We start from the raw sequence: 24,916 nt of genomic DNA, 5'->3' as shown, positions 1-24,916 counted from the left end.
CAGCATAAAACTGGTGCAGAAATGGCAAAATAAATCAGTGAGAGATAACAGAGAACTCAGAAACAAAAACAGAAACAGAAATACTTGATATTTATCAGAGATAGCACTAAAAACATGGGGAAAGCATCAACTAGTCAGTAAATGGTATTGGAATAAGTGATTAATCCATAAGGAAAAAAGTAAAATTATATCCCTATTAAACAGCATGCATGAACATAAATTTCAAGTAGATTAAATGGGGAAAGAAAAATATTAACACTTATAGACCAAAATAAGAAAATGTATTTATGACCTTATGGTAGAGAAAGATTTTTTAACCAAAACAAAAGAAATAAAACCAAAAGGAAAAACTGAATTTAAAAACCTCTGTACATCAAAAGATACTAGTAACAAAATGCAAATACAAACCACTCAAAAGAAGATATTTATAATGCAATTGGCAAATGATTAGTATTGAGCATATGTAAAGAATTCATACCAAAAAAAATAAGAAAAGGAGGAAGTACAATGTTTAATGTAGACAATTCTCAAAGGAAAAAATCCAAATAGTTAATAAAAATATGATAATATATTCAGTTCCACTTCCAGTTAAGGGAACGCAAAATAAAATAACACTAAGGTACAATTTCACTCCATATAGTTTGACAAAAATCGCTTTGGAGAGTGATTTTCCCATAAGGATGGACACTTTGTAGCTGAGCGATTCCACTTCCAAAGAAGGTCTTGCTCATTTGTACAAAGAGGCAAGCACAAGAATACATTTGGGAGAATTGTTTGAGAGAAAAAAAAAAGAGAAAAAAAATAAATGTTCATTGATAGGACAAAAAATGAACTGCGGCATGTTTATATAATTGACCTCTATTCAGAAATTAAAATGAGAAACTAGGGGAGTAAAGTAAGCATCGTGCCAGGGTGAGAAGACCCCTTGGTTAGTCCTTTTAAAGTTACAAGTCCGACAACTATAATTCAACAAAGTATTCCCTGCTCAACGCACAAACATGTCTGGGAGATCCACTTATTGAGATATCTAAAGGTGGGCATATTTGAATGAGCAAGGGAGGCCGACCTTGGGGAAAGGACAGAGATAAGAGCTACTGTCGCAGTCTGGTGTCCTCTGCAGCCTCAGCTGATGAAGTAGCCGGGAAGAAGAACTGAGCTGCAGCCCTCACGTAGTAGCCTGGAGGGTTGGAGGAGCAGAAGCAACGTTCCAGTCTGAGTGACTAGTGCCCATTAGGGATAAACCTAGTGATAGAGAGAGAGATGTGGCACAGTGGTGTGGCGGCCTCAGGCTTGCAGCCACAATTACTAGGAAAAAGGCAAAGCCCCAGACACGTGAACTCACCTCCTCTCACCCACCCGACACCCACCCGACACCCACTCGGCCCCAGCTGATGTGGTAGCAGTGGAAGTGTTGAGTTGCAGCCATCACACAGTAGCCCAGAGGGCCAGAGAGGCAGAAGCAACATTCCTGCCTGAGTCACCAGCACCAACTGAGGCTAAACTTGGGCAGAGACATGGCATAGCACCATGAAAGCAGTAAACTAGCAGCCACCATTACTAGCAAAAAAACAAAGCCAAAGACTCATGAACCAGCCTCCTCCCTTACCCATCAGAGTGGAACCTGATAGAGGCAGCAAAGACTCCTCAGATAGTACAGCATAGCTGGCAGCCTCTGTTTACAAGGAGCCAGTACCAGGTGCTCACAGGCCCAGAGGCCCATCACCCGCCACATCCTACTATAGGGGTGGTACCCTGAGACAAAGGAGACCAGGTCACAGAGGGGACACCCACCTCCTCGGGGCATGCAGGCATTTTTCACTACCAAGGCAACACATCCTCAATGAGATTCCAAAAGTCCCAGTAGTGTAGGTAAGAGGAAAAAAAAAAAAACTTGCACTATATCTACTGGAAAACAAAAGAAAGATCTCTACTTATCAACTTTCTGAATTGTTAAAAGCAAAACAGTACCTAAAAAAAAGAGTTCACTACCACAAATGCCCAAGCAGAAAAACAATCCATCAATTACCATGAATAACCAAGGTATCAAGATAGCTCTGAAAGAAAATGAAAAGTCTGCAGAAACCAAACTCAAAGATATGGAAAATTGTGATTTAAATGACAGGGAATTCAAGATTGCAGTTTTGAAAAAACTCAACAAGATACAAGAAAACTCAGAAAGGCAGTTCGATGAGCTCAGGAATAAAATCAATGAACGAAAGAAATACTTTACAAAGAGATTGAAACTATAAAAAAAAAACAGCAATTCTGGAGCTGAAGAACTCAATAAATGAGATTAAGACTGCATTAGGAATACACTTCTGAGAGAAACAAGGCAGAGTGAGGGATATCCTCAGATCTCTCCCCTTAAAACAACAATAAGCTGAACATCTAAAACTCAGCAAAAAACACCCAACCTGCATACAAGCATATCTGAGCAAGGGATCTGCACATAAGAGCTACCATAGGTCAGAACCCTGGGAGTCCGGAGGTAGACTGGGAGAAACAAAGAGGCTGCCTCTCTCAGCAGAGCTCCCCAAAGGAGGAGGCGTAGGAGAGAAGGTGTGTTGGGTTCCCTGAACAGCCCTGCCTGAGAGAGCTGGGAGCTCCATGCAGTGACAGTGCCCAGGGATTAGGGCAGAAAGCAGAGATGTGGGGAAGGCAGAGAAGCTGATTATTACCAGCCATGGTTGCAAAATGTGAGGCTGAGCCAGAATCCCCACCCCCAACCCAGAGGGCCCCTCCCCGATATCCTCTAAGACTAACACCGCAGAGCCCCAGGGGAATCTGAGCAAACACTACCAAAACTGTCACTAACAGGGACAGGAACTGAGACTGAGAGAAGTGAGCATGACTGAATATTTATAAGGAAAATAAAGGCATTATTAAGACGTTATATAAAGTCAAGATCCAAGAGGCTCAGTCTCCACCTACTGGAAACCAAAAGAAATATACCAATTTAGCAACAGGCTAAAAAGAGACCTTTATATAATAAATCTTTCTGAAAAAAAAAAAAGCAGAACATGCCTCCATTAATGCCCAGGTGGAGAAACAGTCTATTAAACATAATGAACAATCATTATGTCAAGGCAGCTCAGAAGGAAAGAGAAAAATTTTCATAAAACAAACTTAAAGACATGGAAATATGTATCTTAAATAACAGAATTCAGGATGATACTTCTGAAAAAACTCAATGAAATCCAAAATAAGTCATATAAACAATTCCAGGAATTGAAAAAACAACTAGATTAGCAGAATGACTTCTTTAGCAAGGAGATTGAAACACTCAAAAAGAACCAAATAGAACTTCTAGAGATGAAAAATGAAATACCAAGGCTGAGAAATACAGTCACCCAAATGAAGGAAAGGATCAGTGATATAGAAGACAGAAATTTAGAAATAAATTAGAAGGATAAAGAGAGAAACTGAAGAATGAAAAATAATGAAAGAGAAATATAAGAACCAGTCGACACACCATCAGAAAAGCAAAGATAAGAATAATGGGCATCCTCAAAGGAGAGGAAAAGGAGTAAGGACTAGAAAACATTTTCAGACAAATAGTGGACAAGGATTTCCCAAATCTAAAGAATGAACTGGAGCTTAGAATTCAAGAGTCAACACCCAATTATCTCAATCCAAAAAGGCCTTCTCCAAGACACATTGTATTAAAATTATCAAAAATCAATGCCAAAGAAAGAATTCTCAAGCAGCCAGGGAAGAAGATAGTAACCTATAAAGGAAAACACATTAGATTATCATCAGACCTCTCAGCACACATCTTACAAGACAGAAAGGTGTGGAATCAAATATTCAAACTATTAAATGAAAGGAACTACCAGCCAAGAATAATGTATTCAGCAAAGTTCTTCATTAGATATGAAGAAGAAATAAAGACCTTCCCAGACATACAAAAATTGAGGGAATTCTCCGCTATGAGGCCTGTACTACAGGAAATACTGAAAGAGGTAAGCTCATCTGAAACAAAATGACAAAAAAAAAAATACGTAATTAGGAGTAAGGTGACTATCAGGCAAATAGAAGCAGAGGAGTGCTAAGAACTAGGCATTATAAGCTTAAATAATAAGAAGAGAATTGCTCTAGCGAGATAGTAATGAATGTTCAGCATACATAAGGACAAATTGAGACAACAATGATTGAAAAGGGTAGAATTCAACTACCCAAATTAGCAGAGGGGAATGGAGATAAGTCACAGCCAGAAGAAAATGGACTACTATGTATATATAACTATCCTTTCATATTCGTAATGGTAACCACAAGCCAAAGATTCAAAACTGAAGTATATAACATAAAACAAGAAGGACCACAAAACTTAACCAAAAACAAAAAACAAAAAAACCAGAAACACAAGGTCTAGGAAGCAATGACAACACAGAACTGCCAGAAAGCAAAAGATAAAATAAAATAGGGAAACCTCATATTTTAATAATCACCATAAATGGATATGGACTGAACTCACCAATAAAATGGCACAGAGTTGCAGATTGAATCAAAAACAAAACCCAACGTTACGCTGCATTTAGGAGATACATCTCAGTTCCAAACTCAAATGTGTACTCAAAGTGAAAGGATAGAAAATGATATTCAAGCAAAAGTCACTCAGAGAAAAGCGGGAGTAGCAGTACTACTATCAGACGAAATAGACTTCAAAATAAAAAAGGTAAAGAAAGATATGGAGGGACACTTCATAAAGATAAAGGGAATCATGCACCAAGAAGACATAACACTTATTAATATCTATGCCCCCAACCAGGGAGCCCCGAAATATGTAAAGCAATTATTAACAGAACTAAAGGGAGAAACAGACCAAAATACTATCGTAGTAGGGGACTTAAATACTCACTGTCGGATATGGACAGATCATCCAAACAGAAAATCAATAAGGAAATAACATCCTTAAATGACACATTAGACCAGCTGGACATAATTGACATTTACGGAGTCTTCCATCCCAAAACAGCTGCTTATACATTCTTCTCTAGTGCACATGGAACATTCTCAAGGATCAATCACATACTGGGACACAGAGATAGCCTCAACAAATATAAGAGGGTCGAAATCATACCAACCATATTCTCTGATCATAATGCTTTGAAACTAAAGATCAACTGTAAAAAGAAAGCAAGAAGAACGGCAAATACATGGAGATTAAACAACATGCTACTGAAGAATGACTGGTTCAGAGAAGAAATAAAAAGAGAGATCAAGAGATACATAGAAACAAATGATAATGATAGTATAACATATCAAAACTTTTGGGACACGGCAAAAGCGATCATAAGAGGAAAGTTCACATCATTATGAGCCTATCTCCAAAAACAACAACGAGCCCAAATAAACAATCTAACATTTCATCTTTAAAAAACTAGAAAAGAAAGAACAAATGAGGCCTAAAGTCAGTAGAAAAAAAGAAATAACCAAAATTAAAGCAGAAATAAATGAAATTGAAAACAAAACAAAACAAAAAAACAGTTGAAAAAATAAATGCAACAAGGAGCTGGTTCTTTGAGAAGGTTAATAAAATCGACAAACCCTTGGCTAGACTCAATAAAGGAAAAAGAGAAAAGACAAATAAACAAAATCAGGGATGAAAGAGGGGAAATTACGAGTGACTGCAGAAATACAAAGGATCATACAAGAATGCTATGAAAAAGCGTATAACATCAAATTTAATCACCTAGAAGAAATGAACCAGTACTTAGAAAAATACAACCTTCCTAGACTGAATCAAGAAGATCTGGAAAATCTAAATAGACAAGCAGCAGTATGAAAATTGAAACAATCATCAAAAACCTACCAAAAAGTAAAAGTCCAGGACCACATGGCTTCACCAGTGAATTATACCAAACATTCAAAGATTTAATACCTATTCTCCTCAAACTCTTCCAAAAAAATCGAAGAGGAGGCAATACTTACCAACTCATTTTATGAAGCCAATATCACCCTGATACCAAAACCTGGTAGAGATAACACAGAAAAAGAAAACTACAGACCGATCTCTCTTATGAACAAGGATGCAAAAATCCTAAATAAGATACTAGCGAATCGAATACAGCAACATATTAAAAGATTATACACCACGATCAAGTGGGCTTCTTGCCAGAGGCATGGGGATGGTTCAACATACACAAATTAATTAATGTGATACACCACTTAAACAATTTAAAAAATAAGAATCATATGATCATATCAATAGATGCAGAAAAAGCCTTCAACAAGATACAGCATCCATTTATGATCAAAACATTTAACAAAATCTATATAGAAGGAAAGTATCTTAACATAATAAAGGCCATATATGACAAACTCTCAGCCAACATTATATTTAATGGTGAAAAACTAGAAACCTTCCCTCTAAGATCAGGAATGAGGCAAGGCTGTCTACTATCGCCACTGTTATTCAATATAACAATGAAGGGCCTAGCGAGTGCAATCAAGCAAGAGAAAGATATAAAAGGCATCCCAATAGGAAACAAAGAAGTCGAACTGTCACTATTTGAAGATGACATGATTCTCTATACAGAAAACCCTAAAGACTCCACAAGAACGCTACTAGAAACCATAAGCAAATAAAGTCAAGTCTCCGGATACAAAATCAATGTTCAAAAATCCATAGTGTTCCTATACTCTAATAATGAAGTGTCAGAAAAAGAAGTGGAAAAAATAATTCCTTTTTGCAATTGCAACAAAAAGAATAAAATACCTAAGAATAAATCTAACAAAACATGTGTAGGATCTATATAATACAAACTATAAGACTCTATTAAAAAAATTCAAAGAATGTACAATAAATGGAAAGATATTTTGTATTTTTGGGTTGGAAGAATCAATATAGTTAAAATGACCTTATTACCTAAAGCATTATACAAATTTAATGCAATCGCCATCAAAATCCCATCGGCATTTTTCAAAGAAATAGAACGAAAATCATCAGATTTGTATGGAAACATAAAACACCCCAAATCGCCATAGCCATCCTGAGAAAAATGAATGAGACTGGAGGCATCACTCTGCCCGACTTCAAAGTATACTACAAAGTGACAATAACCCAAGCGGCATGGTATTGGCAGCAAAACAGACACATAAACCAGTGGAACAGAATCAAGAGTCAAAAAGTAAACCCATATTTATATGGGCAAATAATTTTTGACAAAAAGCCAAAAACAGACAGTGGAGAAAGAAAAGCCTCTTCAGTAAATGGTACTGGAAAAACTGGAAAGCCATCTGCAAAAGAATGAAACTAGACTGTTGTCTATCACCACCCACCAAAATTAACTCAAAATGGATTAAGCACCTGAATATAAGACCTGAAACAATAAAATGCATAGAAGAAAATATAGGAATGAAACTCAAGGACCTTGGACTTAAAGAGGATTTTATTAATTTGACCTCAAAGGCAAGGGAAGTAAAAGCTAAAATAAATAATTGGGACTACATCAAACTAAAAATTTTCTGCTCAGCAAAAGAAATCGTCAACAAGGTAAAGAGACAACCATCTAAATGAGAGAAAATATTTGAAGCAATGCCGCCAATAAGGACCCAATATCCAAAATATACAAAGAACTCATTCAACTCAATAACAAAACAAAACAAAAGGAAAATACAGAAATGATCCAATCAAAAAATTAGCAGAGGATTTGAATAGACACTTTCCCAAGAAGACATACAAATGGCCAACAAACATATGAAAAATGCATAATCAAATGCAAATCAAAATCACAATGAGGTACCACCTCACACCTATAAGAATGGCTATTATCAGCAAGACAAGTAATAACAAGCGTTGGAGAGGTTGCGGGTGAAAAGGAACCCTCTTATACTGCTGGTGAGACTGCAAATTGGTACAGCCACTATAGAAAACAGTTTAGAAGTTCCTCAGAAAACTAAGAATTGATCTACCATATGATCCAGCAATCCCTCTACTAGGTATTTACTCCAAAGACTTGAAAACTCATATCCGAAAAGATATTTGCACACCTATGTTCATAGCAGCATTATTCACGGTGGCCAGGGCATGGAAGCAACCGAAGTGTCCTACAATAGAGAATTGGATAAAGAGGCTATGGTACATATATACAATGGAATATTACTCAGCCATGAGAAGAGATGAAATACTGCCATTTGCAACAATGTGGATGGACCTTGAGATAATCATGCTAAGTGAAATAAGCCAGACAGAAAAAGTTGAAAATGACATATATGTGGGATATAAACCTAAAAGCAACGAATGAACAGGACAAACAGACTCACGGACATGGACAATAGACTAGTGGTCAGTGTAGGGAAGGAGGTAGAAGGGGGAAAAGCGATCAAATATGTGGTGACAGAAAGAAATCTATTGGTGGTGAACACACAATGCAATATATATGCCTTATTGTTGAATTGTATGCCTGAAACTTACTGGATTTTGTTAACCAAAGTCACCATAAGGAAAATAAAAATTAAAATAAATAAAAAACTAATGTAGTATGGACATATCGTATAGAAAAATAAATATCACAAAAACATATTGTAATTTTAAAGAAAATATGTGATGAACCCAAAACGATAATTCATTTTCATTAAGTAAATATACAATGATGCAAGGAAAACACCTGGGAGAAGGAATCATGGCATGCCTTCCAGATTGCCAGTTGTTTCACTAAACTTGATATCTAAAACATTTATCATTGAAATCCACAAGCCAACTCTAATTTTACATTAAATTCTCTTTAGAATTCAGAAAATACTTAGAGGGTTAAAAGCCTAAATTTTCAATTTCATAAGGATGGGGTGGGGGGAATGCGTCTTAAGAGATTTAAGAGAGAATTAAGCTCAAAAGTCAAGGACAATTGGTTAGTTAAAAAAAAACCCATAGATTTTTCTAATTAAGACTAGGTTAAATATGGAAGATTTGTGTAAAAACTATATGACATCAGCAGATGGAATGCCCCAATCCTTTCAACTTAAACCCATGCGTGTATGTGTGTGCGTGTGTCTGTGTGTGTGTGTGTGTAATCAGATATCTACCATTTCTTTACCAGGTTTACATATTCAGGCTGACTTTTACCCCCATTTTTTATTGTGAAATAGTACACAAAAAGTGCTGGATACATGTGTAAATTATAAGTTATAATAGTAAATAATTAAAGATCTATGAACTCACTCTCTATTTAATAAAAAGAAACATTATTAAATCTTTTGTGGTTTTTTTTTAACCAGTCTATCTCTCTTCCTCTCAAAGAAAGAGAAAACACACACACAATTTCCAAATTGGTTTATTTGTTTTATCATTCTCTTTATTTTTATAATGTATGTATTACTTATATGTGTATCATATTTTTAAATGTTTTTTACTTTGTCTTAAAAAAATATTTTCAAACATATATACTTTCTATTTTTACAATTTTGATGTTCATTGCTACAACACAATTATTTTTATCTTGTATATTCTTCATTCAATAAAAAATTATTTAACCATTAAAAAAAAGAACTTAATAACTAAAGTGTTACTGCTTTCAACAGTCTATTTCATCATTTTTTTTAAAAGGTCTGCTTACTTTTCATTTAATTAATTTAATACTGCACTCCTTCTCCCCCTACTACTCATGGGGAAAAAAGTAAGTATAAAACTCTGGTAATATAAAATGTTCTTGAAAATAATCCTATCAGTTATATTGATAGCTAGAATGATTTGCTCATTTTATAGCTATCATAACAGCAGCCTGTGATTTTAAATCTTATAAAAACAAGAAGCTCTATTGTCTTAACACTTGCCTGTAATTCCTAATGCAATGAGAGACAATCGTGATCTGTTGCTGCCACCAGCAGGTCATTCTCACAAAATGGCATTTTCTCCTTTGTTTTTTGTTTTGTTGTTTCCAATTCATCTACAGATATTTCTTGCCTACCAAAATTCTTTAATCAAGACAAATAATTAGATAAAATAACAAATCTCTCATGGGTAATCTGCTATACATAACTTTTTTTTCTTTTAGAAATAGGCCTAATTTTTTTCCTTTTCTATTCATACTTCCGTTTTTCCTCATAAGCCCTCAAAATTCTTGCTTTCTTTAGATCATTTTTCTGGTAAATGTGTCCTAATTTGAGAACAAGTGACCCTGGCATAAAAAGTAGTCCATTATGCTGGATGACTACTACAAGATAATCCTTAAATTTTCATCTAGCTTGCAAGATTAAGACTAGAATTAGATCCAGCTTCTACCGCTAACCCGCATTGTGCTCTTGGGAAGTAGTTAACTTGTCTTGTCCTAAATTTCATCCCTGTAAAATGGGGATAATAATATGTACATCTCAGGATTATCTAGAGGAATAAATAAAATAATAAATATAAAGCATTTAGCAAAATATCTGGCATATAGTAAGCTATCAATAAATTATTCATTTTTTTTATTATCATAAATTGAGTGACTTCCATACAATCAGAAGCCAAATCAATGGGAGAGTTCTGGCTAGAACCTCCAGATCACTGACTCCCAAGCCAGAGCTCTGACTGTCACACTGCAGTGATGCTGACTTTACATTTGTCATATTAATATTAAGGCTCTGGTTCCCTTGGGATAAGCACAAAAGTGCTACAAACCTCATTTTTTAAAAGTCCTTCATAAGCTCAGAATTCTACACACCATTAAACCCACTGGACATCCCTCTAACACCTGATAACAGCTTTCTTCCCCAAAGGATGACAGAGCGGTGTTCCCATGGTAATATTTCTCATAAGAATCTTGTACATGTGATTTCTCTCTAAGCTCTGAAATTTCCTTCCTTTGTGGAGCTTCAGGGAATAAAGCAGGTGTCCATTATTTGTTTCTGTCAGGTGACACCATTAAATATATTCATGGTGGAGCGTAAATATGAGGGTTGCTCCCCAGTGCAATTAATGGAAATCATTCTAGTCTAGACCAGGATAGTAACCAATGTCACAGAGCCTCCTTGCTTGACACTTGTTGAAACTGATTCCTTAGGTGTCTCACTGAAGAATTTCCTTGCAGTACAATACAACAATGTGAATTTCCATCTATGCTTGCTGCTAAGTATACATGGAGTCAGGAGCTGGGGAGACCAGAATGCCAATGGAGGTCTATTTTGCTCCAGAGAAAGTGAGTGTTTGTGCCTCAATGATAAGTCTCATGTAGGTATCTTTAAAACATTATCCTATAATAGATTCTCATTATTATCTCCTTTTCTATTTGAACAGCAATGCCTCGCTCTTTGCTGTCTCATCAAATGTTAAATTATATGCTAATTATTCCTATGTCTGCAAATGCTTTCTAACCAAAGATCTCCAAAGGTTTTTCCACACTTTGGAGGCTAACCTACTGCATGAAAACTAAATACTGGAAGTAAGTGAGTTTCAGAACCAGGGAGGGAATTTACAGGGTTTGCGACTCAAACTAACTTTATTAGACTAGAGAGTTTTATAAAGCGCAATGCATAATTAGCAAGTGGTAAAGCACTCTGGCTATTGACCTCAATACACAGCGGGAAATAAGGTCATAAAGATAATGGGGCCAGATCATGTCGGCCTGTAATCCATTGTTAGGACTTTGACTGTCAGTGAGGAAAAAAATGAGGTTTGGAGGGAAAAGGTGGTCATTCTTTTCCATTGGTGGCTAAGAGCAAAATTACCAATGATTAAAAGTGGATTCCCCAGTATTAGGTACTTCATCACACTGGGCATTGTCAGCGGGGCTTCCACAGACACCCTCAAGCACCACTGGATTGAGCTAAAGGTTCAGAGCACCCACAGCCTGCTCTTATGAATTAGCCAATGGACTGGAATCTGAGCAAGGACTTTAGCCTCATGCCAGTCACCTCCCTCTTCTTCTTTTACACTTGCCCACTCCTACTTTCCCTAATCTTGTCTTCAGGAACTTATCAACTTTGAGTAAGCACGACAGTGGCTGTTCTGTGAGATGAGCAAAGTCCCTTATTTCTGCTGGGATGCCAGACCCTTGGGCCCCTCCCCTCAGCCTATGGACCCTGATGTACCTGTGAGCTAGCTCAGCTTTGCCTCTGAGTAGAAGAGAGCTTAAAAGAAAAAAAAAGAGCATCACCCACAGCAGCCTTAGTGTTGCATTTTTTGCTGGCTCCTGAATTAGAAATTGATTTCCAGAACCAATATGGGGGTGGAAACGTGGCTACATTTCCATCCTGACCATATTTAAAGAGGACTTTAAGAAAACACGAGGCTTCTGCTTGATGGTTGATGAGAGGAGCTGGTTTTGTATATTAAAGCTGGCAATGTCTACTTTGCCAGTGATTGAATTTTAAAATATGAACAGGATTCAGAAAATAAAGGTTAATGTGTCACCCTATTGCAATGGTTATTGCTAACAGTAGAAAATAGTTATTACTGTGTTAACATTTCCAAGTGTTTATGTAAGCTACAGGCTATTAGCAAAATGGCTGCTCTCATTATGACAGATTAAATAGCAGTCATATAAATAATCATGCTCCATCCAAAACTTGCAAATAAACTCAACAGTACCTGAAAATATTTTAGCCTATATGTACAGCAGCCTTCTTTACAAAGTCCTCTTATAAGCTACTTTTTCATCATCCCCAGTTGTCTAGTGAAAGGTCTACATCTGTTGATGCTCAAGATTGTACTAATTGCCCATGATAAGGGGCATGTGCCTCTTCTCCATCACTCCAGTGAAGAGAGCTAAATTCATATAACTCCTGGCCTCCCTTTGCTCCTTTATTTACCACAGCCCTTGGGAGAAGGAGTAACTTATTTGATTGGTACATTTGTCAAGAACATCTCCACCTTGGCACGTGACCAGTTCTGGCCAATGGAATGTAAGTGAAAGTGGGGCATGCAATGTCAAGAATGGGCCCTTAAGCAAAGGTCTTGTCCTTCTTATCTGCTGAAATTCAGAGACAATGGCTAGAGCCAGTTTGGACTACAAGGTGGAAGTTGCATAGTTTGAACAGAGGGAGCCTGGGTCCATGACGACTGAAATTACCACACCAGCCTGGACTGCCAACCCAGACATTTACCTCAGAAATAAACTTCTGCTTCATTTTAGCCCATTATTTTGAATTCTCTGACAATCACAGACAGAATGGCCACAGATAGTCTAGGAATACAGGGGCAGGGGAAAGTGCAGCCCAAGAAAAGGACACTCTGATGGGTAAGATCAAATTAAAGAATGAAGTGATTAAGGGTAGATAGAACAGAAAGTAGATAAATGGGGGAGGGGAGACATGAATTTGGGGAACAAACAAGTCATGCTCTATATTTATACACTGAAATTTGTATTATGTACATATATAATGCTTCTTCATTAATAAGCATAAATATATTAAATGAGTTAATATTTAAAAGGACTTAGTCTCTGGCACATAGTAAATACTACATTGGTGTTATTAACTAAAAATAAATAAGAATGAATGATATGATGGTTAATTTTGTGTCAATTTGACTAGGATATGGTGCCCAGTAATTTAATCAAGCACTAGTCTCGAGGTTGCTGTGAAGGAACATTTAAGTAAAAATTACCCTTCATATAGTGGGTGGACTGATGGCCTTGAGAGCAAAAACTGAGGTTCCTTAAAGAAGTAATTCAGCCTCAAAATTGCAACATAGAAATTATTCCTGCTTTTCCATGCTGCTGGCTTGCCCTACAGATTTCCGACCTGCCAGTTCCCACAATTGCATGAGTCAATATCTTTAGGTGATAGAATGAGAGAGAGAGAGAGAGAGAGAGAGAGAGAGAGAGAGAGAGAGAGAGAGATGATAGACAGACAGATAGACTAAGTCCCCTATTGGTTCTGTTTCTCTGGAGAACCCTAACACAAATGGAGAGTTAAAATAGACCTGCACTAGAAGCCATTGGGATTTCCGTTTGTTGATAACTGAGAGGTGGGATGAGTCACCAGAGTAGAGTCAGACCACCATCACTCCCCATTCCTAACCTCCTCCCACAGCCCTGAGGAATAATCTTTCCAGGACCCCAAATGTTCAGTCACCTTCCTTCCCTTGCCAATGATTTAGAGAAGATGAAAGAGGCCAAGATTATAACAGGGTAGACCCCAGCACTGTAAATGCTTACAGGCATGGAGTTTCTTTTGGGGATAATGAAAATGTTCTAGAATAAGATAGTGCTAATGGCTAAGCAACATTGTGAATATACTAAATGACACCGAATTGTTCTTTAAAATGATTCATTTCATGTTATGTGAATTTCACCTCAATAATTTTTTAAAGGTGAGCTTTGTTATGTGAATTTTACCTCAATAAAAAAATGGAAATGAAAATAAAAAGAAATATCTCCACTTCCTTCTTCCGCCTTGAGCTGCTTATAGAAAGCGCAAGCTCTCCTCCATGCCTACATATCATAAAGCTTACCCGGGAAGCATTTCCTGGTGGGCTAGACAGAGTTCAGTATTAAGGCCACTTGAGTAACAGACCTCAAGCCAAGTCCATGAAGTAAGCTGTAATCAATACTAAAAGGAATGTTGTAGCCTCCATATTTACTTTGTTTTATTTCCAAACCTTAGCAAGGTATAAAGGCGGAAGGACCCCAGAGCTGAGAATACCCACTCCCACTTATCTTGTCTCACATAACCACACATGCATCCCAAGCGCAACGTAGTTAGGGAAATTTGGAAGCCTTGCCTGGAGTCATGAAATTTCTGCTGTTTTTGCAATACATGCTTTCTTATTGCCTGTCCTGTATGCTTTCCTAAAGATAAGTAAATCTAAAGCTGGGTACAGCCTGTTGTCCTGTGAGTTTGATTGTCGAGCTGAGTGATCTGGGCACAATTGTGCAATCGAATCAACTGCATCAATTGTAAAATATCACTTCTATCGTTCTATAACAGTATAAATATCTATGCGTACCAAATATTTCCATCAAGATAAAAATGATAACAGTAAAGATGAGGACCAAGATGTTGAAATGTGTTTCTACTCCCACCCTGTGCCTCTACCTGTGATGTTATACATATTTAAAACCACTCAGAAAATATTTTCAGTATTTTGCTGACATTTCCTCAAAAAAAAAAAAATAAAGGAATTGTTTTGGTCTGCTTTGTTGGATTTTCATTATCTTCTCAAAAAGAGATTTATGTTTATAAATCTAAAATATTTTTATGAAGATTAAATTACATTTAACACTTCAGGTTTTCAAGTAAGTAATAAACTCCAACAAATCATCGTCTGTGTTAATAGGATTTTTTTTCAGTTTTTTTCATGGAAGCTGTATTTGGAATTAGTCCTGCTTTCATGGATAACAAAGTATTTTAGGGATGGAACATTTGAAATGGCTTGAAGCAAAGAACACAAACCAGCTATGGAAGAGTGTCATAGGAAACTAGTCTAAACAAAAACAAGTATTATACAAGGCAAGAAAAAATATTCCTTTGTTGAGTCCTTCCTTCAACAAAAATAGCATGTTTACAACGCCCCCTAGGGCCCAATACATTAATTTGGGACCAACTCAGAGAAACAGTGCCATCTGCTGATTATACGGTTTACTGCAAGTCAGAATTTCAACCTCGCCAACACGGTGATTTTACAACACTAAATTGCCCAAGCAATGACTGCACCACTCAGACAAAATGAGGGCAGGATTTTTTGACTTGCTCCTTTATTGTACACCTGTTAAATGGACAGGTAGGCTACTGGGAAGTGGAATTCTGCAGAGCAGAGCTGCTCAGGTTTTAATTTATCATTAATGATTTGGTCCTAATGAGGACGTGATTAAATGTAATTACATTGTCACCTACGGCAAGAATATTTTCAGGTGAAGATGTGTCAAGGGTGTATGTGTATAATTAGAAATGAATTATGTATGTGACTCAAATAATACCTCTCTTACTGACAGCTTTTGTCAGCTCACGCTGCAGACTGAGAGATCCTGGAAGCAAAGAGGAAGTATGTATGCTGCCAGAAGGCAAGAAAACATTGCTGGCTCTGCTTTTTTCCATGTCAAGTGCAGTTCCATGCTCAGCAATTGACTTAACAAATACCTTGAAACTGAGCAAGGAACCAATCATGTAAGTTAAGGAAGAAAAAGTGGTGAAGTACCTCATTCATTCATTCATTCATTCATTCATTCTATTACAAGTAGCTGTTTTTGTAACCATGTAAATCTTCACTTTTATTTTTTTTAATCTTCACTTCTTGAAAATTATTTTTTCTCTTCTCTTTTTTCTTGATTCAAACTGGACTTGAACTCGCTTGCTCTTTTCCTTATCCTTCTGCATGCTGCACAATCACTCCCTCAATCATTAAGCCCTTAGATCAGCATCAGTCTTAGGAATAAAGCCTCAGGTCTGCTGACCACAGAAACAGAGTTTCAATGAAACTGAAGATAACATCTTGCAGCTCCATACCCATGAAGGTGAACCTCACCATCACCCCACTGGAACCAGACAGAACGACACCATGACTGACATCAGGACCTGGGCCTCCTACCCAAGCCCCAACCAATCAGTGGTGCCCATGACCCCAACTTCCTTAGCTACTAATGAGTTTTCCCCTTTATAACTGTTGTTGGAAGAAACATCCAATCCTGTAGAGAATTTTAATGATTTTATTTGAGCCAAACTGCAAAATCTTAATGGATTGAGAAAACGCTCCTGAGAATGGCAGTTTTGCAGCTTATTTTACACATTAGAATCAAAGGAGGAGATGTAAGGAGGGTTACATAAATCCATTAGTGGTAGATAAGGGAGGAGGGAGAAAGCAAAGCTGGGAAATCTCGGGGATTGGATACAAAGTAAAATGGAGAGACACACACTTCTTTTACATTGGTAGGTACAGGAGAGTTCATAATTAACATTCGCAGCCCATAGAGATAGTATTCAGGGGACAAAATAACAATGAGAGATTCTGTAGTCTCCTGTGTGCTATAGATTGTGCCCTGAGAAGTCTGGTAAAAAAAGATTACCCTGACATTCCAAAGGTAAGTTATCTTAGATGCAAAAAGACAATAGATGGGCTCACTTAAAGGTAGATGGGCTCACTATTGTCCTTTGTCAGACAATAGATGGGCTCACTATTGTCCTTTGTCAGGAGAGTTACAGGCCCAGGATGTGACTACACACCATGACTTACATTTCGTTAGGAATTTTTATGTTCAGACCATCCTATGTGGTCGCTTTCAGTCTCTGAATTTGTAGGGTCCACCAATGTTGGCCTTCCCTGAGCTTGTCAGGTTCAGTATGTGGCCCACATAACCTATCCCCAAGAAGCTACCAGGGAGCCAGACCTTTGAGTGATAGCTCGCCTGTGTCCCAGAATTTGCAGCTCGCTAATAAACCTTACATTCTTTGCTGCAAAACCTGCACATATCTCTTTGGCTTAGATGAGCGCAGAAAGATGGACCCCTTTTTTGTCTCAAGAACTTTTGGTGCCAGGGACTATTCAAAGTCCTGTGTTACTGAAGAAAGGCCCAGTTGGGACCCCCAGAATAGAGGCCTCACAGTGTCCCCAGCTTCACTTTTCCTTGCCCTATAACTTAACAATAGATTGTCCCCAGTGGTTTCATCCAGAGCTTGGAATGTCCCGTCATGGAAAGTTGCCCCGAAACTTATGATTAATGCCCTTATGCTTACTGATCACAATCCTTCTGGTCTAGATTCTTTTAAGACTACTCCCATCTTTGTTCCTGGGTTGCTAATGCCACCAGAGGACCATGTTGCCAGAGGTACTGCTTGTGAAGCGCAACAGACCACCCCAACCCCAACCGTCATGCAGCCCCTAAAGCCTAGATTTTCCCTTAAATACCCTAAGCCAGACTGAGAAGGGAAGGCAGTTTTTGAAGGTGTTAACCTGCTGCCTTCTCAGATCACCAGTGTCCTGACAATAAAGGCTCATTCTAAATATCCCAACTCATGTGTTGGTCTATTGGCTGAGAGCAGCACAGGCAGCACGAGCTCCAGACTTGGCCGCCCTTCAGTTTCATTACTAACATGAGTAAGATAAAATCCCTACCCTCAAAGAATTCAGCCTAATAGAAGAGGGAGCCAGGTAAATAGAGAGTTACAGACAATATGTTAAGTGCCACATAGCAGAGCTATGAACTGGAAACATAGAAAAAGAAAAAAAAAAAAGATAAAAGAAATCTTATAAAGTGAGCATTTGCCACAGAACAGGTACTTTTTATATGCAACCTAGATATAAACTGGGTGCCTTTCAATATTTGGATTAAATGCGTTTGAACCCCCACAAACCCTGGCGTGTCAAAGTCCAAAGCTTTCTTCAATTCCCAAGGAATTACCATCATCTGTGCTTCTCATTCTCTGTGCTCCCAAGTCACACATGCTGCATTTGTCCCATGCCACATGGATTCCCTCAGGAAACCCAGAGGCTAGAAATTTTGGCAAGACTTCAGGGTAAGGCAGAGATGAAGGGAGGAAGACTCCCCACACTATTTAGCAAATGGAGAACTATTTGGAGAACTAAATGGAGAATTGTTATTCAAATATTATTCAGTTCCTATCACTGGGAGTTTCTCTTATCTAACCCAGCTCCAGCCTCCCATGCATTCTCATCTGTCTCTCACCTTTCCTTCTCAAATTGCCATTATATTTTCAATTTTTCTCCCTCTATTTCACTTTGACAGCAACCAACACCGAAGGTCTTGAGAGGCTCACCCAAGTTTTTAATAGAGTGTTTTTCCAAATAAATACTAAGAGGAATTCTGATACAAGTTGTCAACATTGAGAAATGTCCAAACCTGGGGGTGGCTCCACAGTGTAGTGGTTAGCACTTCTGCTTTATATGCAGAAGGCATGGGTTCGCACCCCAGGTGGGGCCATGGACCATACCCCAGGTGCACCAGGCCCTGGGTGCCACCGTGAGTAGCAACAGCCATAGGTCATGGGTGGGAGGCGGAGGCGGAGGCAGAGGCGGGGGGCGGGGGGGAGCAGGGAATCAAAGAGGGGGGAAAAATATATAAAATGAAGTAAATATTTTAAAAAATGTCCAAACCTGTAGAGAATCTTTATAAGAGTTTATTTTAGCCAAACTGACAACATATGCCTGGGAGCAAGATCTCAAATGCTGTATAGAATAAGTTTTGCACCATTCTTTTATCCATTTGAAATTGAGGGGTAGTAAGAAAGAGTACATGCAGGTAAAAGAACATAAGGCAGGGACTGGATTACAGGACAATCAACAAGATTATGTGCTCTCTTGAGGGTGGCTATTTCAAAGGTATATTAACCTAGATGCACAGAAACAATGGATAGGGCTTACTTAAAGATAAATCTTTTACTAAAAAATTATAGGCCTGGGGCATGAGTACCCACCATGACCTGCCCAGGTAGGAATTTATGATCAGAACACTGTTACTTTCCATAGGTGCCCTTTTTTGTCCAAAAAGCAGTCAAGATAGTATTTCTCTATCTCACTACCCATATATTATTTCATTTGTTTCACAACTACCCTTGGAGATATCATTGAACGAGTGGGAAAAGTCACTTTGTCTAAATCAATACTAATCTTCTCGTAGCATGCTAACGCATGCAAAGCACTTAGCATGTAGAAAACAGTAATAAGTACTTAATGTTATACATTATTATTTTTATCACTATAATATTTTAGTGGTTTTATCTTTTCTACCTACATTTACTACCTAGGTAATATCATCCAGTCTCATGACCATCTATATGCTGACAAATCCCAAATTTATCTCCAGCTTTGACCAATGCTACTTAACTCAAATGATCAAACTGCTTATTTGACTATCCAACAGGCCTATCAAACGCAACGTAATCAAAACTGAACTTGATTTCCCCCCATAAACCTCTCTCAGTCTGCCCATCTCATTAATTGGCAACACATTTCCTCCCTTGGCTCAGGCCAAAAATCTTGGAGTCATTCTTGATTCTTTTTTCTACCTTATATTCAGTCCATTCACAAATCTTGTTGGCTCTGCCTTCGAAACTATCCAAAATTCAACCATTCCTTACTTAGTACTTCATGGCTGCCACCTGGTCTCAATACCATCTCCTTTAAACTGAATTATTTCAGAAGCCTCCTAACTCATCTCCTCACTTCCACCCAACATTCCACCAGTCTGTTCTCCTCACGGAGCAGTTCAGATCATGTCTTCCTCAGCGTAAATCCCAGTGCTTTCCCATCTCTCAGGACAAAAGCTAAAGCTCTCAAAATGGTCTTCAATGCCCTGTAATATCTGATCTCCACCAGCACCAACACCTATTTGATCTCTTCTCTTACCACTCCTCAATCTCTCCACAATGGCCTCTGGCTATTTCTCAAACAGGTCAAACATTCCTTTAGCTGTATTCAGGCCTTTGCACTTGTGGCTCCTTCTGTCCAGAACATTTTTCCAAGAGAATGTCATGGTTCTTAATCCTCCACTTTTTTCAGGTCTCTGCATAAATCCACCCCATATAAATAGCAATTACCATTTTCACTTTACTGTCTCCCTTATTTTGCTTATTTCTCTTCATAGCACTTACCCTCATGTGCCATTTTACATGTGTATTAGTCTCTATGAGCTAGCAGAATCATAAGGGCAGAGACTTTGCCTGTTATATTCATTGTTGTGTGCATAATTCTTAGGACAATGTCTAAAATGTACTAGGTACTCAGTAAATATTTATGGAATGATAAATTTAATCATTTAATCAAAATAAGGAAGGAAAGAGTTTCAGGAAGGAAGTGTTCACCAATAAATAATGTGAACAAAAGCCAAGATAAAAGTTGAAAAGGGTTCATTGCATTTGTTAACTAAGGAGTCACTGGGATGGAGGCCAATAGCTCTGGGTCGACAGTGATCAGGAAGTGGGAAAGGGAGAACACTCTTCTGAAAATGAATAGTGGTGACAGTTGCACAACATTGTGAATGTTCAAGTGGCAATTCTTTTGGGCACAGTTAACTTTCAAATGAGGTATAAAGCGAAACATACTTTAAAATTTTTTTTCACATTATCAGCTCATTCCATTCAATGATTACTCTCCCAGTATTTACAATTAGATGTCATCAATTATAATTATTAAAATGCTTTTCCTCAGCAATACCCCTATGGATAATGTCTTAGGTCAGGTCCCTTGGAAGAGACTGAGGCAGATTTGCATGCAGGGAGTTTGTTGAGAAGTGCTCTTAGGAACATCTGTAAGGGAGTAAGGGAAGCAGAAATGGACAAAGAGAAGAAAAACAGCAATAAAGCTGCAACGAAGGCCTCGACTGAGGACCTCTGGAGCCGAAACGGTCATTTAGAGTTGCCCTAAATAGAGGTAAGGGGGCTGGGCCTTTCTACCCTGCATCAACAAATCCCCGGATGCCAGCCACCCTGGAACGGAGTGTGACCTTGGTTAAGGCAGCTTCTGTCAGCTGAAGGCTATTCTTAGGGAGGGACTTGGCTATGTGTGGTCACAGGCAGCTGGGGAAATGAAGGAGGCAGTCTGGGCAGCACACTCTAACATTCACTACGGTTAAGACAGACAATAAAGTTGCTAGGCCCTCATCATTGTATTTTTTAAGAATTTTACACCAAATAATAATATGAGGCAAGTCAGATATTGAAAGAAGCTTTACATGTAAAGTCTCACATATAGAGGCTATACAAGGGTCAAGAAACACCATTTTGCTTATTAGTTGATTACTTCCTCACTTACAAATTTGGTCCCATGCTTTCTGCTCATGAATTCTAGATGTACAACTGCCCAGGTATGGCACTATAAATCTAAAGAACTCAGAATCAATGATACATAATTGAGTATTTATTCAACACCTCAAAACACTATTCAGTCTAAAAGAAATTTTCCTAAATGGAAGCAAAAGCTGATTATAGAGGCCTCAACTGGAGAATAAGTAACTCCTTTTTCTTTCCTGACTCCAGTCTTCTAATGCTTACTTTGTGCATTAAAACTCTTTTTAATGTCAAAAATTATTATAGACACCCCTTGACATGAGGGTAGTTGAGCATTTATTTAGTGTACAAACAATGTTTGGTGGACACGGCTTTATCGACTGCATGTCAGTGCCCCATGAGTCTGAGGTCTCAAGTGAGAAACAGCTCTCTGAAGTGTCCTGCCATCCTTCATCTCCTGCCCCAACCTACTGACCATTCACGCTCGCACTGCCCTATAGCACTATTATCTCTAAGGTCTTCAGCATTTGCAAGTCTAGTCTCTGATTCTCTTTTTCCCTTTAGCTATAGTTTCAATTTATCAAGTTTTCAATGATCTCACACATTTTTATCTGGTACTCCTAATCAGATTAGACTTCCCCAGAATAGAGATTACATATTTTACCTATCTTATATTCCTTAAGAAAATTCCTTAGCGGGTACTTGATAAAAGTGTGCTAATTATAGAATTATTAATAAACAATTATATGATAAAAGTATGTCTTTAATGTTTCAACATTTAAGTATACAAAAAATTAAACAACTCCAAGAGTTTTGACCATTTATCAAAGATATACTTTGTAACCACATTTATTAAAATTTAAATAATTATATTTTTTCAAAATTACATTTACTACAGTTTTCAAAATTACATTTACTAGTTTTTTTTTTAAAGAGAAGCAAGGGAATGTCATGAAGTAATCTTTCATTATGGAGCAGTAGTTTGATTGGTTATATTCTGAAAAAAGAATGATACATTTTCTCTTATTCTTTCAAGAAAAGGATCTGTAAGATTTAAATGATCTCCAGAAAAATGTTGCCATTGCTTCAGCTGTGACATGGAGAGAGGTTTCAGGGAGTTAAACTTCTGGTGATGTGGACCAAGCTGACAATTTCTAGAGATTGGAAATTTTTCCAATGAATCACCTGAAATAAGTAAAACAATGAGAAAATCCTTAAGCCAATCAATATCTTACTACATACTTTTTTAATTTTTTGATATAATGAGTTCATGCAATTTATTACATTTTGGTTTCTGACTCCAAGGACCTTAAGATCTAGTGAGAGAGATACACATTAAACAAATAATCATCCGAAGAGATATATTACAGGTCCACAATCCCTTGTCTAAAACATTTGGGGCCAAAACATTTGGGGCCAGATATGTTTCCAAATTCAGAAAATAACTGGAACAATCTGGAACAGCACTCCCTATTAATAATCAAGCCTATTAATATTCTGCATCAAATCATATAAATAGTCCTATAAAATGGGTTAAAGACGATTGATAAATTCACATCAATTTCAGTAAGGTTTTTGTCACCGAACAAGTTTGTTGCAAATTTATAAAGATAAAACAAGTTTTGTCCTATCAAGCTTTCTAGATTTCATAATTGAAGATAAGGGACTGTGAAGCTGTATTACAAACAAAAGTAAAGGTATGAAATTGAGATACAGGGGGCATATAAGATACAGGCATATGAGTATATATAACAAGATAAACTGACTTGTTTTATTAAGATCTGAAAGATAAGAAGGCCAGAACTAGATGGGGAAGGGAAGTAAAACATTCCAAGAGAGAGACTTACAAAGGCTATGAAAGACAAAGGACATATGGCACAGCTGAGAATGACAGAGTCTAATGCAATTAGAGCCTAGAGGGCAAAGACAAAATAATGCAAGAAGAGAAGTTGGATAATGCAAGGTGAAGTGCACCTTCAAGGGCTGGAGTATGAAAAACACCGTAATCAAAGCATGAAAGGAAGAAGCTAGTGGTTACTCACTAAATCCATGGCTCTTAGGGTGCTTAGCCCATTTCCCAGCCTCCCTTACAGTAGATTCAACCACTGAGTTTGGCCTATGGAATGTGAACAGAAGTGACTTATAAAAATCCCCTACAACACATGGTTTTCTACTTTTTCTCTTCTCTCACCTGCTGGCTGGCAGGTGCAGGCAACCCTGCATGGAACTCTAACACCTAAAGGGATGGTAGAGCCGAAAGTAGAAGAAGCCTGGATCACAAAATCATGTTATAGAAGACTGTCCACTATTTTACTACTGTGACCTACTCCATGAGTGAGAAATACACTTCTGCTGTGGTAGGCCACTGTGCTTTTTGAGTTTCTTGTTACAACACTTACCCTACCCTAACTCACTACCTTAAAGATTTTAGCCTACCCAAAGAGCAATGGAAACTATTGAAGGTTTTATTTTTTAACCTTTTAATCATGATAAACTTCAAAAACATATAAAAACTGACACGATAAAGAAAAAATCTACAGGTTTATATTCCCTACCTTGAGTAACACTATCAACTAATAGCCAATCCTGTTTTATTTAGATCTCTTTCTCCACTTCTTTATTATTAAATATATAGCATATATCATTTCACCTGTAAATATTTCAGTCTGCATTTGCAAAAGGTAAAGACTACTCTTTAAATTTTATCACACCTAAAAAAACAATTGTTGGTTTACTTAATATCAAAATTCTGTCAATGTTCAAAATAATTGTGGCTTTAAGAGATGACACGATTGCTTTGAGAATCTAAGACAAGAGGATACCCTCAAAGTACTGATAAAACAACAACAACAACAACAACAACCACCAAACCCTATAAACTAGAATTGCATATACCTAGCAAAGATAGCATTTAAGGGAGGAAAAAAAATACACTTTGAAAAATCAAAGATTGAGAGTTAACCACTAATGGGCCTTTGTTGAAAAAAAAAGAACACAAAAAGTAGAAACGAATCAAAATACATCAATAATATAATAAATATAAATGACTAAATGCTCTAATTAAAAGAGAACAACAGAGTGGATAAAAAAGAAAACCGAGCTTTATGCTATTAAAAAAGAGACACCTAAAACATAAGAACACAGAAATACTTACAATAAAAGAATGAAAAAAGACACACCAGACAAATACCATAAGAAAGCTGGTGTAACATAGTAACAAGATATATGAAATGCCATTAGGGATAAAGAAATCACTACATAATAGTAAAATAAATAGACCATAATGAAAAAATAATCATAAAGAAGATATAAAATACATAAA

At 37.3% G+C, this 24,916-nt stretch overlaps 1 protein-coding gene across 11 annotated transcripts in view; it reads right to left on the bottom strand.

The window, feature by feature from the left end:
- Nucleotides 1-24,916, bottom strand: part of RAD54B (RAD54 homolog B (S. cerevisiae)) — a 179,084-nt gene that overhangs the window by 69,013 nt on the left and 85,155 nt on the right. For 6 of the 11 annotated variants that reach the window (XM_011384375.2, XM_023525575.1, XM_023525573.1 and 3 more), the window contains one exon: nt 22,403-22,779. The exons of 2 other annotated variants lie outside the window; for them this stretch is intronic. In XM_011384375.2, coding sequence (XP_011382677.1) covers nt 22,562-22,779 — 218 coding nt within the window. In that variant the 3' untranslated portion in view covers nt 22,403-22,561. Of the gene's footprint in view, nt 1-22,339; nt 22,780-23,636; nt 23,711-24,916 lie in introns of those variants that run through there. 3 more of the 11 variants (XM_011384372.2, XM_011384370.2, XM_011384374.2) reach the window with 2 other exon arrangements.

Source organism: Pteropus vampyrus, unplaced genomic scaffold (assembly GCF_000151845.1).
Source record: "Pteropus vampyrus isolate Shadow unplaced genomic scaffold, Pvam_2.0 Scaffold572, whole genome shotgun sequence".
NCBI lineage: Eukaryota > Metazoa > Chordata > Mammalia > Chiroptera > Pteropodidae > Pteropus > Pteropus vampyrus.
Note: the sequence above shows the minus strand (reverse complement) of the source record. Positions and strands in the feature narration are given on the sequence as shown.